This window comes from Ursus americanus, chromosome 30, assembly GCF_024610735.1.
Source record: "Ursus americanus isolate L20-20 chromosome 30, mUrsAme1.1.p, whole genome shotgun sequence".
Lineage (NCBI taxonomy): Eukaryota > Metazoa > Chordata > Mammalia > Carnivora > Ursidae > Ursus > Ursus americanus.
Window position 1 is genome coordinate 10272876 of NC_142156.1, and position 12767 is coordinate 10285642.

A 12767-nucleotide genomic window follows, 5' to 3' on the forward strand; every position below is an offset into this window, starting at 1 on the left:
CCGTCTCCCGAAACTGTCCTGGTGTCTGCGAAGCAGCTTGCAACCTCCCTTAATGAATCTTTTCAAACAGAGCAGGAACCCCAGGGCCTCCCTATTAAAATTTTTGCTTTCCTCAGAGCTTAAAGCGCAGTTTGGAGCAAGCACGGATGGAGGTGTCCCAGGAGGATGACAAAGCACTCCAGCTGCTCCATGATATCCGGGAGCAGAGCCGGAAGCTCCAGGAAATCAAAGAGCAGGTATGAGTGTTGCTCGGGTGTGGGCCGGCACCCTGGACCTCCGAGTTCAGGGGAGGTGTGTTTTGGGAGGGGTGGGGGGGGGCAGGGGAGAGATGTATGTAGGTCATTTGGAAACTGTAGATGGCCCATGATTTATATAAATGGTGGAGTGCTTGTTCTAGCTCCTTTTGAAGTCTGCAGCCCATTGTGGCTACTCTTTTCAACGAAAGGTGTAGGTTTAGAGCAAAAGGGGCCAAACTGGGGCCAATGGGACGAATCTAGCTCACCACCTGTTTTCCATGGCCACGAGCTAAGAATGGCTTTTGCATTTTTAATTGGTTGAGGGGCAAAAATGAAGAAGACTATTTTATGACATGTGAAAATTATATGGAATTCAAATTCCATCATCCATAAATAAAGTTTTATTGGAACACAGCCATGTCCATTCATTTATGTAGTGTCCATGGCTGCTTGTCATGCTACAGTGGCAGGGGTGGGTAGTTGTGACAAAGACCATATGGCCTACGAAGCAGAAATTATTTGCTATCTAGCTTTTTACAGAAAAAGTTTGTCAATCTCTGCTTTAGACCATCAAAAAAATTAATATTTTTATAGCTTTTCAGATGTACTTTAAGTTTTTGAGAGAGGATAGGATATTTCTTTTCCTTCTTTTTTTTTTTTTTTTTTTTTTTAGATTTTATTTATTTATTTGAGAGAGAGAGAGCACGAATGAGGGGAGAAGCAGAGGGAGAGGGAGAAGCAGATTCTCTGAGGAGTCTCGGTCCCAGGACCCTGGGATCATGACCTGAGCCTAACGGACTGAGCTGCCCAGACACCTCGAAGCCAGGATATTTCATAGTTTTACTTGTGTAAAGATAGAGAAGAAGAGTTTGAACAGCGAAGGCCGTGTCAGAATTAACCCAGGGAAATCTAAGTGCAGAAAGCCATCCCCTTAGTGTTCAGAAAAGAGAATCGAGATGTTTAAAAAGCCTACTCTCTCTCTCTCTCTCTCTCTCTTTTTTTTTTGTTCCTTTCTAAAAGGGTTTTCTTTCTAGATAGTTCATTTTTATTTTGCTTCATTGTTTCCTTTTTAGCATGGATTTTTCGGTCCTTTGAAGAAACTGTAAATAGAAACTTTAATGAAGAGATGGCAACGAGCAATTGGGAGAGCTGAATTATCAGCTGCCAGGCAACTCTCATTCATTTCAGAAAATCTAATGGAAGCAGTGATGGGAATGAACATTTTTATGTCTGGGTAGCACAGACTTAGCCATCTGGGTGGTGCTAATGCAAGAGACTCCTGAAAATCATTTGATCCATTAACTTTTCTTTAAAGAAACAATGAATGTTTTGGGGTTTTTGTTGGCACAATCTGTGTATCGCCTTACTATTTTAAAGTGATTAGTGAATATCCTCTTGCTTGATCAAGATGATATAAATAAACCTGCAAAGGTAATTTTGGCAATCTGTTCTGAACACTGATACTAATCTTAGAGATTTTGAAGGTTACACATAGAGTTTGAAAAATCTGCTCTGACAGTTGACTCATTGCGCCTTTTATCAACATCGGTTTTCATCCTAAAAGTTTCAAGAGATAGGATTCTTTTTCTCCCATTAGTTCAATGTGTTTTGGAGATTTGCTTTTGGTGACATCCTGGGGGAAATGAAAGCCGCATTCGGCCACCAGAGGGAGCAGCTGGTGGCCTTGACTTCCATAGAAACTGAATTATCAGGACATTTTGAAAAGGTACATGCTGGTGTACAAAGAGATATCTTTGATGATTCATACCACAGTTGGCATACATGTGGAGTTTTAGATTTAATGACTGCTGAAAGTTCCACCAGGGGGGCAGAAAACTTTTCAGTTTCAGATTTTCTTTCTCATTGGAAGATGGATTCATTAAATGGGCTTTTGGTGAGTTTTGGGAGACCAGTCTTTTCAGCAGACTTCTAGTGTTTGGTTTGCAGCTTGTCGATTCCTCCCAGATTTGGCATTTATTCCCCCCCACTTTTTCTCTCAAAAGCTAATTTCTGTACAGCTATTCGTTTTTTGATTTTCTAATCATTTTGCTTCTGCTTAGCACCCCCTGCAGAGTGTTCGCATTTGGTTTACAATAAAAGCACCTTAGAGTCTCATCTGATAGCTCGATTGGTGGACCATTACTAGAGATTGCTGATGCCCCTCGCCCCTTCCTCAGGAAGGAGAACGGAAGTTTGAGGAACACAGAAGGCATTGGTGTTTTGGGATTTCTGATTGAATAGGAGTATGTCCGCTACTTTCTTCCCACAAAACTCTGAGTCTCCATCCAGGAGACCTACTTTAGGGCAGACCTCAAAAGTTGTCCATGGTTCCCCATCTTGGTTCCACTCAACACTGACTGACAGTCCATCCCATGCGGAGATACAACCGCTGTCTCTCAGCTCTTCTTGGAAACAGACCTGATTATCTTCTCTCAGATTTTTCCTGAACCAGGGATTTGGTTAGCTGTTGGATTTATAGGATTTCCTTGAAGGAGGCAGCATAATAACAGAAGCTCAACAGATGAGGTGGAATTCCTTTTGATGCTTGTAGCAAGCTGGGTACCCCAGGAGCTCAGATTGCTGATAGAGATGTTGCCTGATTCTTGCCTTCCTCCCCCTGGGCGCCAACAGCTCAGGAAAGAGAAATGTTGAGGGGAAGGAACAACGCTCTGTCCTTGCTCTTGACAAAACACAAAAATTACTTACCCTTCTTGCTGACAGAAGTTCCAGACAGAAAAAGGAGCTCGAGGATAAAAGATGCTCAAGATTTTTCTCTCAGCTCTTTGCTTCCTCTAGAGCTTGGTGTTTGTGCCTGTGAGCAGGGCCAGCAGTACTTTTAGGGACTCATAAAATGTTTACACTCTTTTTTTGTTGTTTTTTTTCTTCACCAGAAAAAAAATTGAACTTTTAGGTCAAAGATACACTTTTCATAGGTAATACTAATGTTTTTGTCTCTATATGAGTGCCATTGTAAAATATAATTTTTTAAAAAGATTTTATTTATTTGAGAGAGCACGAGCATGAGTAGGGGGAGGGGCAGAGGGAGAATCAGACTCCCCACTGAGCAGGGAGCCTACATGGGGCTTGATCCCAGGACCCAGAGACTATTACCAGAGCCAAAAGCAGATCCACCCAGGCGCCCCATAAAATATAATTTTTAATGCATATATATATTTTTTTTTAAATAGAGGAGGGAGTCCAGGGAGGCACAGTGCCCAGAGCCACAAAAGTCATAATGCAACCTTGGCCAAGGGGGCTAGAAAGTAAAGGATGCAAGTAAAGGATGTATCATTTCACATAATCTGGCTCATGTTCCACTCTCTCAGTTCAGATAATTGTAAGCAGGTTGTGAAAACCTTTGGTTCTATAACCCAGCATCAGCCACTTTGTGTGCACCTCCCAGACAGCCTGGTGCCCCATGACTTCTGGGACTGACCTTCAATAATAGTATGCTTAAGGGTGGGCAAAGTGAAATGAGACCATGCTCCACTCTGGGCCCATTATTTACCTTTCTCTATTATATGGAGAGGTGTGCTTGCATGAAAACCATCCAGTTTTCTTAAGAACATCACCTCTGCTTTAGAGTGCATCTGGGGGAATTTAGTGTGCATCTGCTACAGTGGGTTGAAAGGTTTGCTTTATACCCTGTTATTTAAAAAATCAATTATTGTTTTTACGGATTAAGAACATGTCCTTGCTTAATTGGTACCTCTTCAGTGATTTCTCGGGAGAATAGATCTTAGAGATATTCACTGTATATTGTGAATGTCAGAGACGGTCTTGATTCAATTCCTTGTTCTTTTCATTTTATATCGTTCCCCCCACCCCAAGTCACCTTGGATTGGATACATGTTCATTCATAATTCCTATATGCATATGCTTTGATTTTGCTAACAGAACATATTCATACTTTGCCCCAAAGTTTTCAAAATCGTTGCCCATTTCTCCTGGTAAATCCAATTTTGAAAAACCGATTCAAATGTTCTGTTTTGATTTTAGAAATTCATTTTGGAAAAGGTCAGGCTGTTTGGATCACTTTAAAGGTTTGCTCAAAGGAACAAGATAATTCTTTCTCCGGAGTTTTGCTCACAAGTTATTTTGACCAGAGCCAGTGTTTCTGACTCTTCCAAATTTCAGGGTGACTTGCATTTCAAGAGCAATGTTAAGTTCATCATTCAGTTTTGGGCCCAGAGAAATTAATGGTGAGAAACCGACATGATGAGTTTCACCTTCCAAGATTCTTTCCACCGAGATTTCCAGTTACCCCCTTGTGCCGTCTGAAAGGTTAATTTTAAAACTAGTACCATATCTAATTGTGTTAGGAGCACATGACTTCTAAAGGACAAATCTATATAAATGATTACCCTTGGAAGAAAGCTACACGTAAGCAGTTTATCCTGGTTGTTTAAAGAGCATCCCTTTCAGCTCTCCTGTGTTGCAGATGCCTTGAGGTTCTGTGTTACTTGTGTGGTATGATTTGCTCAAAGGATCTTATTAGGTACAGGCACACATGTTCCAAATGGTGTTGGAACCATAGACTAATGTTACATGTTCTACATTAAAACAATTTAAAGATTTTTATTTATTTGAGAGAGAGAGACCACGTGAGGAGAAGGGCAGAGGGGGAGGGAGAGAATCCCAAGCAGACTCCATGCTGAGTGTGGAGCCCGACTCGGGGCTTGATCTCACAACCCTGAGATCATGACCTGAGCCAAAACCAAGAGTCAGACAGTCAACCGACTGAGTCAACCAAGTGCCCCTACCTACATTAAAATAGTTTAAAGATTTAATATTCTTATCTCCTTCCTTGCCCTCCCTACAGCTCTCCTTTCTGCCCTTTTTGATCCATCTTTTCTCTAGGATTGTTCTCTGCTGATCTTCCTTCAACCTGCGTCTTCCCTCTGTGGTCCATGGTCTTCTGTCTTCACTGCCTGTCTTTTCTTTTAGGAATTCTAAAGTTCACCTTTCTTCCCTTGCCTGCTCTTTAGGAGTACCAGGCTCAAGTGGAAGAAATGAGGCTGATGATGAATCAGTTGGAAGAGGACCTTGTTTCGGCGAGGAGACGGAGTGATCTCTATGAATCGGAGTTGAGAGAGTCTCGGCTTGCTGCTGAAGAGTTCAAGCGGAAAGCAACAGAATGTCAGCATAAGCTAATGAAGGTAGCCAGCCATCTTCCAGAAGGCTGTTTTTGGGGTAGACGCCTGGATGATCTGAGCAAGAATAAAGGGAATACTAACTTAATGAGTATATGTTTAGGGGAATAATGGAAAACTGTGCAAAGCTCCTGGTCTTTTTTTAGAGAAGATAACATATTTATCATCATCATCGTCATCATCATCATTTGGCCGTAGAGATCAAGAAAGTATAGTAGGCAGTGCTGTCTCTGTAAGACTTTAAGGTTCTTGAGGTTTTCCAATATGTTTTATCTCTTAAATTACAGGCTAAGGATCAAGGGAAGCCTGAAGTGGGAGAATATTCCAAACTGGAGAAGGTATTTTCCATTATTGGTGTTGCTATTTTTGGTAGATAATCTGTATTTTTTTTTTAAGATCTTATTTATTGAGAGAGAGAGCTCACATGTGTGGGAGCGAAGGGGGGGCGGTAAAGGAGCAGAGAGAGAGGGACGGGCAGATTCATGCTGCGTGTGGAGCCCAATGCATAACCTGAGATTACAACCTGAGCTGAAATCAGGAGTCGGACACTCAATCGACTGAGCCATCCAGGTGCCCTGATAATCTTAAATGTTAGTTTCCACCGCCAGTCATTGGTTAAAATACTCTTGCAATGGATAGAGAACTCTCTTCCAGGTTTATTTTGATTGCCAATCTCTGGGCAACTATATTTAGCTTTAGCTGTGATTCTAAAAGGGATAAAAGACACCTCATTTTTAATCATGCCTGATCACGGTAACATACAAACTGAGACACCTAGTAAAACACAGGTGAAAATTTCTATAGTCTTAAGGCACTGGGCAACTTTTTTTTTCTTAAAGTTTGGTTTTTTGTTTTTTAAATTTTATTTATTTATTCGACAGAGATAGACACAGCCAGCGAGAGAGGGAACACAAGCAGGGGGAGTGGGAGAGGAAGAAGCAGGCTCATAGCAGAGGAGCCTGATGTGGGGCTCGATCCCATAACGCCGGGATCACGCCCTGAGTCGAAGGCAGACGCTTAACCGCTGTGCCACCCAGGCGCCCCTAGGCACTGGGCAACTTTGATTCTCTTGCCATTTGTGCGTTGCTGGTTCTAGGGAAGTAGCATTGGAGGTTTTTATTAGGACATTCAAAGACTTCTCTGATAGGCCTCTGTTCTTCCTCTCCATTAGTAGGGGCTGGAAAACAGAACAAAAAGACCCCACAGAAACCTTCAGAAAATAGCACTGCACTAAATGTAGCAAGACATTCATGCCAATTTACCTTTTGCTTTATTTCCCGGGATTTTAATTATAGATCAATGCTGAGCAACAGCTCAAAATTCAGGAGCTCCAAGAGAAGCTGGAAAAGGTAAGCCCGAGGTGATGTTTTGGGAACTTACCCCTCATTTCCAAATACTTTTCTTTGCCTTGTCTTGGAGCCTGAAAGATGAAAGAGACAGAATTAGTCAGCCAGCACCGAGGAAAATGAAGGGGGAGTGAGCTATTACCTGAAAATATCAGAGTTCTGAATATAGTTTCTCCTTTTGAGACATGTCAGCAGTGTTTATTTTTAAAAACCCAAGCTGCGTGAGACTCTCAAGTAAAAGTTCTAATTATACTATGACGGAACCCAAGAGGCCAGCAGGCCAGCTTCTCTCCCTTCAGGGGGCCAGCCTCCCCGTTTTGCACATTTGTAAGAGAAGCAGGTGTTGTTCATGACCCAGACGGCTTTCAGTGAGAAACTGTGGGCAGCCTTCCTGCCCATTGGAAGACTGGGGGAGCCAGGGAGTCATCTCTGGGTGGGGGAGGCAGTAGGTTTGGTTTACAGCATCCTGTGCAGTTGGTGCTAATGACTCTCCCATTAGCGGAATGCTGGAAATGCTAATGCATGGTGCAGAATGGATGTGGTTCTGAGACACGCCTGTCGCAGCAAGAATGTCCATGTGTTTCCTGGCCTGCTTTAATAGGGCCTTCTCTTACTTTTTTTTTGTTTGTTTTTTTAAATTTCAGTGAAAAACACATAACATTAAATTTACTGTCTTAACCATTTAAAAGATTTATTTATTTATTTGAGAGAGAAAGAGCGCGTGCATCCGTGCTGTGCCTGCAAGTTGGGGGAGGGGCGGAGGGAGAGAATCTTTAAGCAGGCTCCTGGGGAGCATGGACCCTGACTTGGGGCTTGATCTCACGACCCATGAGATGAAGATCTGAGCTGAAACCAGGAGTCGGATGCTTACCTGACTGAGCCACCCAGGTGCCCCTACCATCTTAACTATTTTAAGTATAGAGTTCGGTAGTGTTGACTACATTCACATTGCTGTGCAGTGGGTCTCTGGAACTTTTTCTTGTGGCAAAACTGAACCTCTTGACCTGCCCTTGGTAAACCACCTTTCTAGGTTCCTTTTCTGTGGTTTGGACTACTTTAGAGATGTCATATGAGGGACATCCTCAAGCATTTGTTCTTTCATGACTGGCTTACTTTGCTTAACATAATGTCCTTGAGCCTCATCCACGTTGTAGCGTGTGACAGGGTTTCTTTCTTTTTAAATACTGATCATATTCCATTGGTGGGTAGACCACATTTTGTTCATCCGTTCATCTGTCCCCTTCTCACCTATCCAGGACATCACTAATGAAAGCTTCTACCGCCCTCTTTCAGCTAGACATTTGTCGGAGGATTCATGTCTCTATCTAGAACTGTGTTCTCCACCAGAAGTATGATGCAAGCCACAAGTGTCAGCTACTGGTGTAATTTTAAATTTTGTAGCAGCCACATTAAACAGGCAAAAAGAAACAGGTGAAGTTATTTGAATGGTACAGTTTATTTAATCCGATAGAGCCAAAATATCATTGTTGCTTATATCAATTTAAAACATTGACACCGTTTCAATTTTTTAATGAATCAAATGTAAGTTATTTTAAAAATTAATTTTCCAGCCACACCAGCTACACTGCAAGTGTGTGGCCAGTGTCTCCCACGTTAGACAGTGCTAGTCTCAGAGATGAAGTTTTCTTGAAGTTTTGACTTTTTAAAAATTATAATTCAAAGCAAATAAGTGTGAGACTGTTGGTTTCTTACCCTTAGCTCTTTGTTCTGATGCTGTAAGAGCTGCAGTATAGTTAAGACCCAAATGAAAATTAACTTAAAGGGTTTAGCTGTTTTTTTTTTTCTTTTTAAGCACACATTTGTGAATTACCAGTGAACTCTATGGTTGTTGTAGCCTTTGATAGGTTGAAGAAGAGCTTACAGTTTTTATCCTGTTTTTTAATAAAAGTAGTACCGATTCCCTGTAGGAAAATTAGCAAATGAGATAATTAAATAAGTAGAAACTTAATGCTCTGAGGGTAAATACATTCACACCTTGGTAGATAAGTCCTCCTAGTTCTTTCTGTTTGCATTTACTACATTGCATTGAATCTAAGATAATAATGATTATCAGATACACTCTGTGCACCCCAAGAAGGAAACATTGCTGTCCATTTTAACTGTAAGATGCATTCCAAATTCAGTGATGTTAAAAAAAAAAAAATATATATATATATATATATATGTATATATATATATATATATGTATATGTATATGTATATGTGCATTTCAGCGGAGAGGAAATACAGAATAAAGTGAATGTTAATGAGTTTTGAAAATGGATCTGGTATGTATATACTTAGTATTGCCTGACTTTTCCCACTGAGGAGATTGTCACTGTCTTTTTATATGAATGACTTTGGCCATCTGTCCCCCGTTCTTCTCGCCGGGTAGGCTGTCAAAGCCAGCACAGAGGCCACCGAACTGCTGCAGAATATCCGCCAGGCAAAGGAACGAGCCGAGCGTGAGCTGGAGAAGCTGCAGAACCGGGAGGACTCCTCTGAAGGCATAAAAAAGAAGCTGGTGGAGGCTGAGGTGAGCAGGGGTCCTCAGCCCGCGGTGGACTGAGCCTGGGTCCTGGCGTGGCCGCCCGTGAACAGCTGACCAGCTTTGGGCCGTGCCGAGGAGAAGACACTGCAGAACCACTTTCCCTTCTGCCAATCCCTTTGCAACCTGAGAGGCTTGGCAACGTTCTCCCCAAAGGGGAAGGAAAGACGGGTCACAGCAGCTTCAAGTAGAAAAATGTCCTGATAAAAGTGTTGCCTTTCTGTTCCTTCTCCTCTGGCCTCACGAAACTGAAAGGATTGACGTTTCAGTAAACGAACTGTAACACTCTCCCTCAGTTTCTCTTTTCCTTCCCCTCTGTACCCCTGTTTTTTCTTGCCTCTTCCCCACAGAGTTAATAACGTTACCTTTCAAGGCTTCAGCTGTTACCTGTGTGTCGATGGCCCCCGGGGCCTATATTTTGGGCCTCTTCTCTCCCTCCAATTCTTTGTTGTTGTTGTTGTTGTTGCTGAAATATTTGATATAATTATACGGGAAACACATGAGTGTCTTCTCGCTGTAAAAAATTTGAACGGTACTGAAGAACGGAGAATAAGAAGTAACACTTCCCCCTTACTCCCCTCTGCCTGCCCCACCGCCTTGGTAATTGTCCCAGAGAACAAACAGATCGTAGTTGATTTAACCATTCTCCCCTCCCCCCTCCATTGCCGGGCCCTCTGCTTTCCCTGCCCCAGTGCCGGCTGGTGCATCAAATCTAGAATGAACTCAGTATCCTCAGTATCTTCCCCGACAAGCGGGGCTCCCTTCTTAATCTCCTCATGCCAGTCAGGGCCACCGTCATTCATCTGGTCACCCCAGGCTTGAAACCTTGACATTGTCTGTTCCTCCTCGCTGCCTGCCATTGAGTGAGCCACTAAGTCCTATAAATCCAGCTGCACTCTCTCCCCCGTTCACCCCTGCTTGCCATTTCTGTGGGCCTCCTCACGGTCCAGGCCTTCTTCCCCTTAGTTGAGCATGCTTAGTCATTTCTTGGCCCTCCACTTTCCGTCTTCCCTTCCTCCCTGCTGGCTCATTTGATGTAAGACTCACAGGCCTCAACACGAGGCTCATCAGCAACCCCTGGCCCACCCCAGAGCTTTCAGAGCTTCCCTGTGTCCTCCGTGCACCCCTGAGCTTGGTACGTGAAACTCTAAGCCATTCGACCCACTAGTGTTCCTTTTTACCTTCTCTCCTACTCTGTCCCCTAAAGCATCTTATGCTGTAGCTGCTGGAGGCTTCACCTGGGGCGTCACTGGCTCCCTGCCCTGTCCCTATTTGTGTTAATGCATTTGCCTTCATCTGAAGGGCCTTCCATCCTCCCCTCCTGCCCTCCCCACTCCAGCCTGGGTATCCCAGTGCCCTCCAACGCTCACATCTCTGTGACTTCCCCCCTGAGCTCATTCAGTGAAAAGACCTCTCTCCCGCCTGCAAGCTCCCACTGCACTCTGTACCAATTTTCTGTATGGCCCTTCCCCATCTTAACCTATATTATGTTTCTTTGTGTTTGTCTTATCTTTTCCAAGGGCAGGAATTCTGTCGGCTCCCTCTCCGTATTTTCCGTGATGCCTAGTGTGATACTTTGCAGATAGTAGGTGCTTGGTAAATATTTGAATGAATGAATGCACTCTTGTAACCCAACACAACCAAGTACTTGGATTCTGGAATCTTCTTTACCTCACCGTTGCTTCGGGTGCCCGAGACTTCTCTTCCTGCCTTGCGCGTATGCTTCTCGAGGGCGCTCTCCCTCGGTGCAGGCGCTGTGCCCATAGCGGTTACTCCATTAAAACTCTCTGATTGATTCATGATCTACAGGAACGCCGCCATTCTCTGGAGAACAAGGTAAAGAGGCTAGAGACCATGGAGCGTAGAGAAAACAGACTGAAGGATGACATCCAGACAAAATCCCAACAGATCCAGCAGATGGCTGATAAAATTCTGGTGAGCAGGAACAAAAGCTGAAAAGTTAAAAGACAACAGGTTAGAGGTCACAGAGGGAAGGGGGTGAAAAGAGGAACGGAACGCCATCACCCAGGGGAGGTGTCACCGAGTAGGTGAATGGAGAGAAGTGGCTTCAGTGTCTGCCCCATGCTAGGATAGCACGAATAACCAAATGTTGGACGTCTCGGCACCGGTAACAGATTCGTAAATATTATTTTTCTGCTCTGTTTGCTACCGCCTGACATTTTAAAACATGAACGTGCATCCTCTGTCATTTTCGATACATTTTTACAGGAGCATTGACGTACTTCTATCAGCGAGTTTTGTATGGCTGTTAACTTTGCAATGGCAATTTGCAAAACAGTGGGGATTTAGACCTTTAAAACCAAAACCCAGATTTTTGCTTTTGGAAAAGAAAGAAATTAGTCATGCAGGGTTGTTTTTCGCAGAGTAGTATTTGTCATAGATCCGTGTTCACCCACTCACTCTCTCTGCTACAGTTGGTTATTAGTATTATTTTCCCCCCTTAATTTCTTAGATGTAGCAGGTCTTTTTTTAGGTTTGTAAATCATCATGATTCTGTTTTCGGCTCTGGTGACCAAATTAACTTCATCAAGGAAGGCCGGCTCGGGTGCTACTTGCAGATGTGGTGAGGTTTTGTCCCAGGCAGGTGAACTTTTAAAGGAATGTCCTTGGATCTTAGTCCCAAAGCCAGGAATGTGTGCCATGTTTGGGAATCTTAGTGATGACATGGAATCTATTCATAGCCCCCTCCTCCCTGTCCCTAGGAAAGACCTTGGAGTGGTCGACCGTCCCCTTCCACCCTAAGGAAGCAAGGTGGTGAGCAGGGCAGTGCATCTCTCTCTCTGTCTCTCTGCGTCCGTTCTGGGAAGTGGGTCACCTGCAACTATATGAACTCAAGAATGGCCAATTTATAGGCCTATCCTTAATACCAAAAACAAAAAAAACCCCCCAAACCCTTCAAAACTTTACTATGTTTGCATATATTCACGAAGATATGGATGCTCTTGAGCGAACAGGTGAAAGAGAAATTGGTGGAATTGTTTTGCTTTAACACACAGTCTTCGTATATACGTCTGCACACAAAGGCGAATGTGACTGTTAGTCAACCCTTTCTGTTCTCTTGTTCCATCATCAAAGTTTCTCTTGGCAATTGTCAATGTGTGAATTTTATCGTAAAATTAGATCCTACCGAGATCCCACCACCGCTGTCCCTTGCTTGGTGCAAATGAAGTGGTTAAGTCTCTTGTGGTTGCAAAGTGTTTCTCTGTTTAATGCTGATGTGTTCATTCATTCATTCAACAAATATTTAATGAGCTTCTACTATGTGCCAAGCACTGTTCTAGGAGCTGGAAATGTAGCAGTAAACAGCAATGTTTGCATAACAGGACTGAAGAGTTTGATCTAATACATAGAGAAAAGATAACATTTTACAAAAATGACAACAACAACAAAAAATGCCAAACCACCAAGAAGTCAGATTTAGAATATCTGCTTTTCCAAAGATTCACTTGCAATTAAAATGTAG

At 43.1% G+C, this 12767-nt stretch overlaps 1 protein-coding gene across 9 annotated transcripts in view; it reads left to right on the forward strand.

Moving 5' to 3' along the window:
• CIT (citron rho-interacting serine/threonine kinase) overlaps window positions 1–12767 on the forward strand; it is a 157844-nt gene that overhangs the window by 77557 nt on the left and 67520 nt on the right. For all 9 annotated transcript variants that reach the window (XM_045791588.2, XM_087857288.1, XM_087857287.1 and 6 more), the window contains 6 exons: window positions 117–236; window positions 5225–5395; window positions 5677–5727; window positions 6685–6738; window positions 9131–9271; window positions 11093–11218. In XM_045791588.2, coding sequence (XP_045647544.2) covers window positions 117–236; window positions 5225–5395; window positions 5677–5727; window positions 6685–6738; window positions 9131–9271; window positions 11093–11218 — 663 coding nt within the window. The remainder of the gene's footprint in view (window positions 1–116; window positions 237–5224; window positions 5396–5676; window positions 5728–6684; window positions 6739–9130; window positions 9272–11092; window positions 11219–12767) is intronic.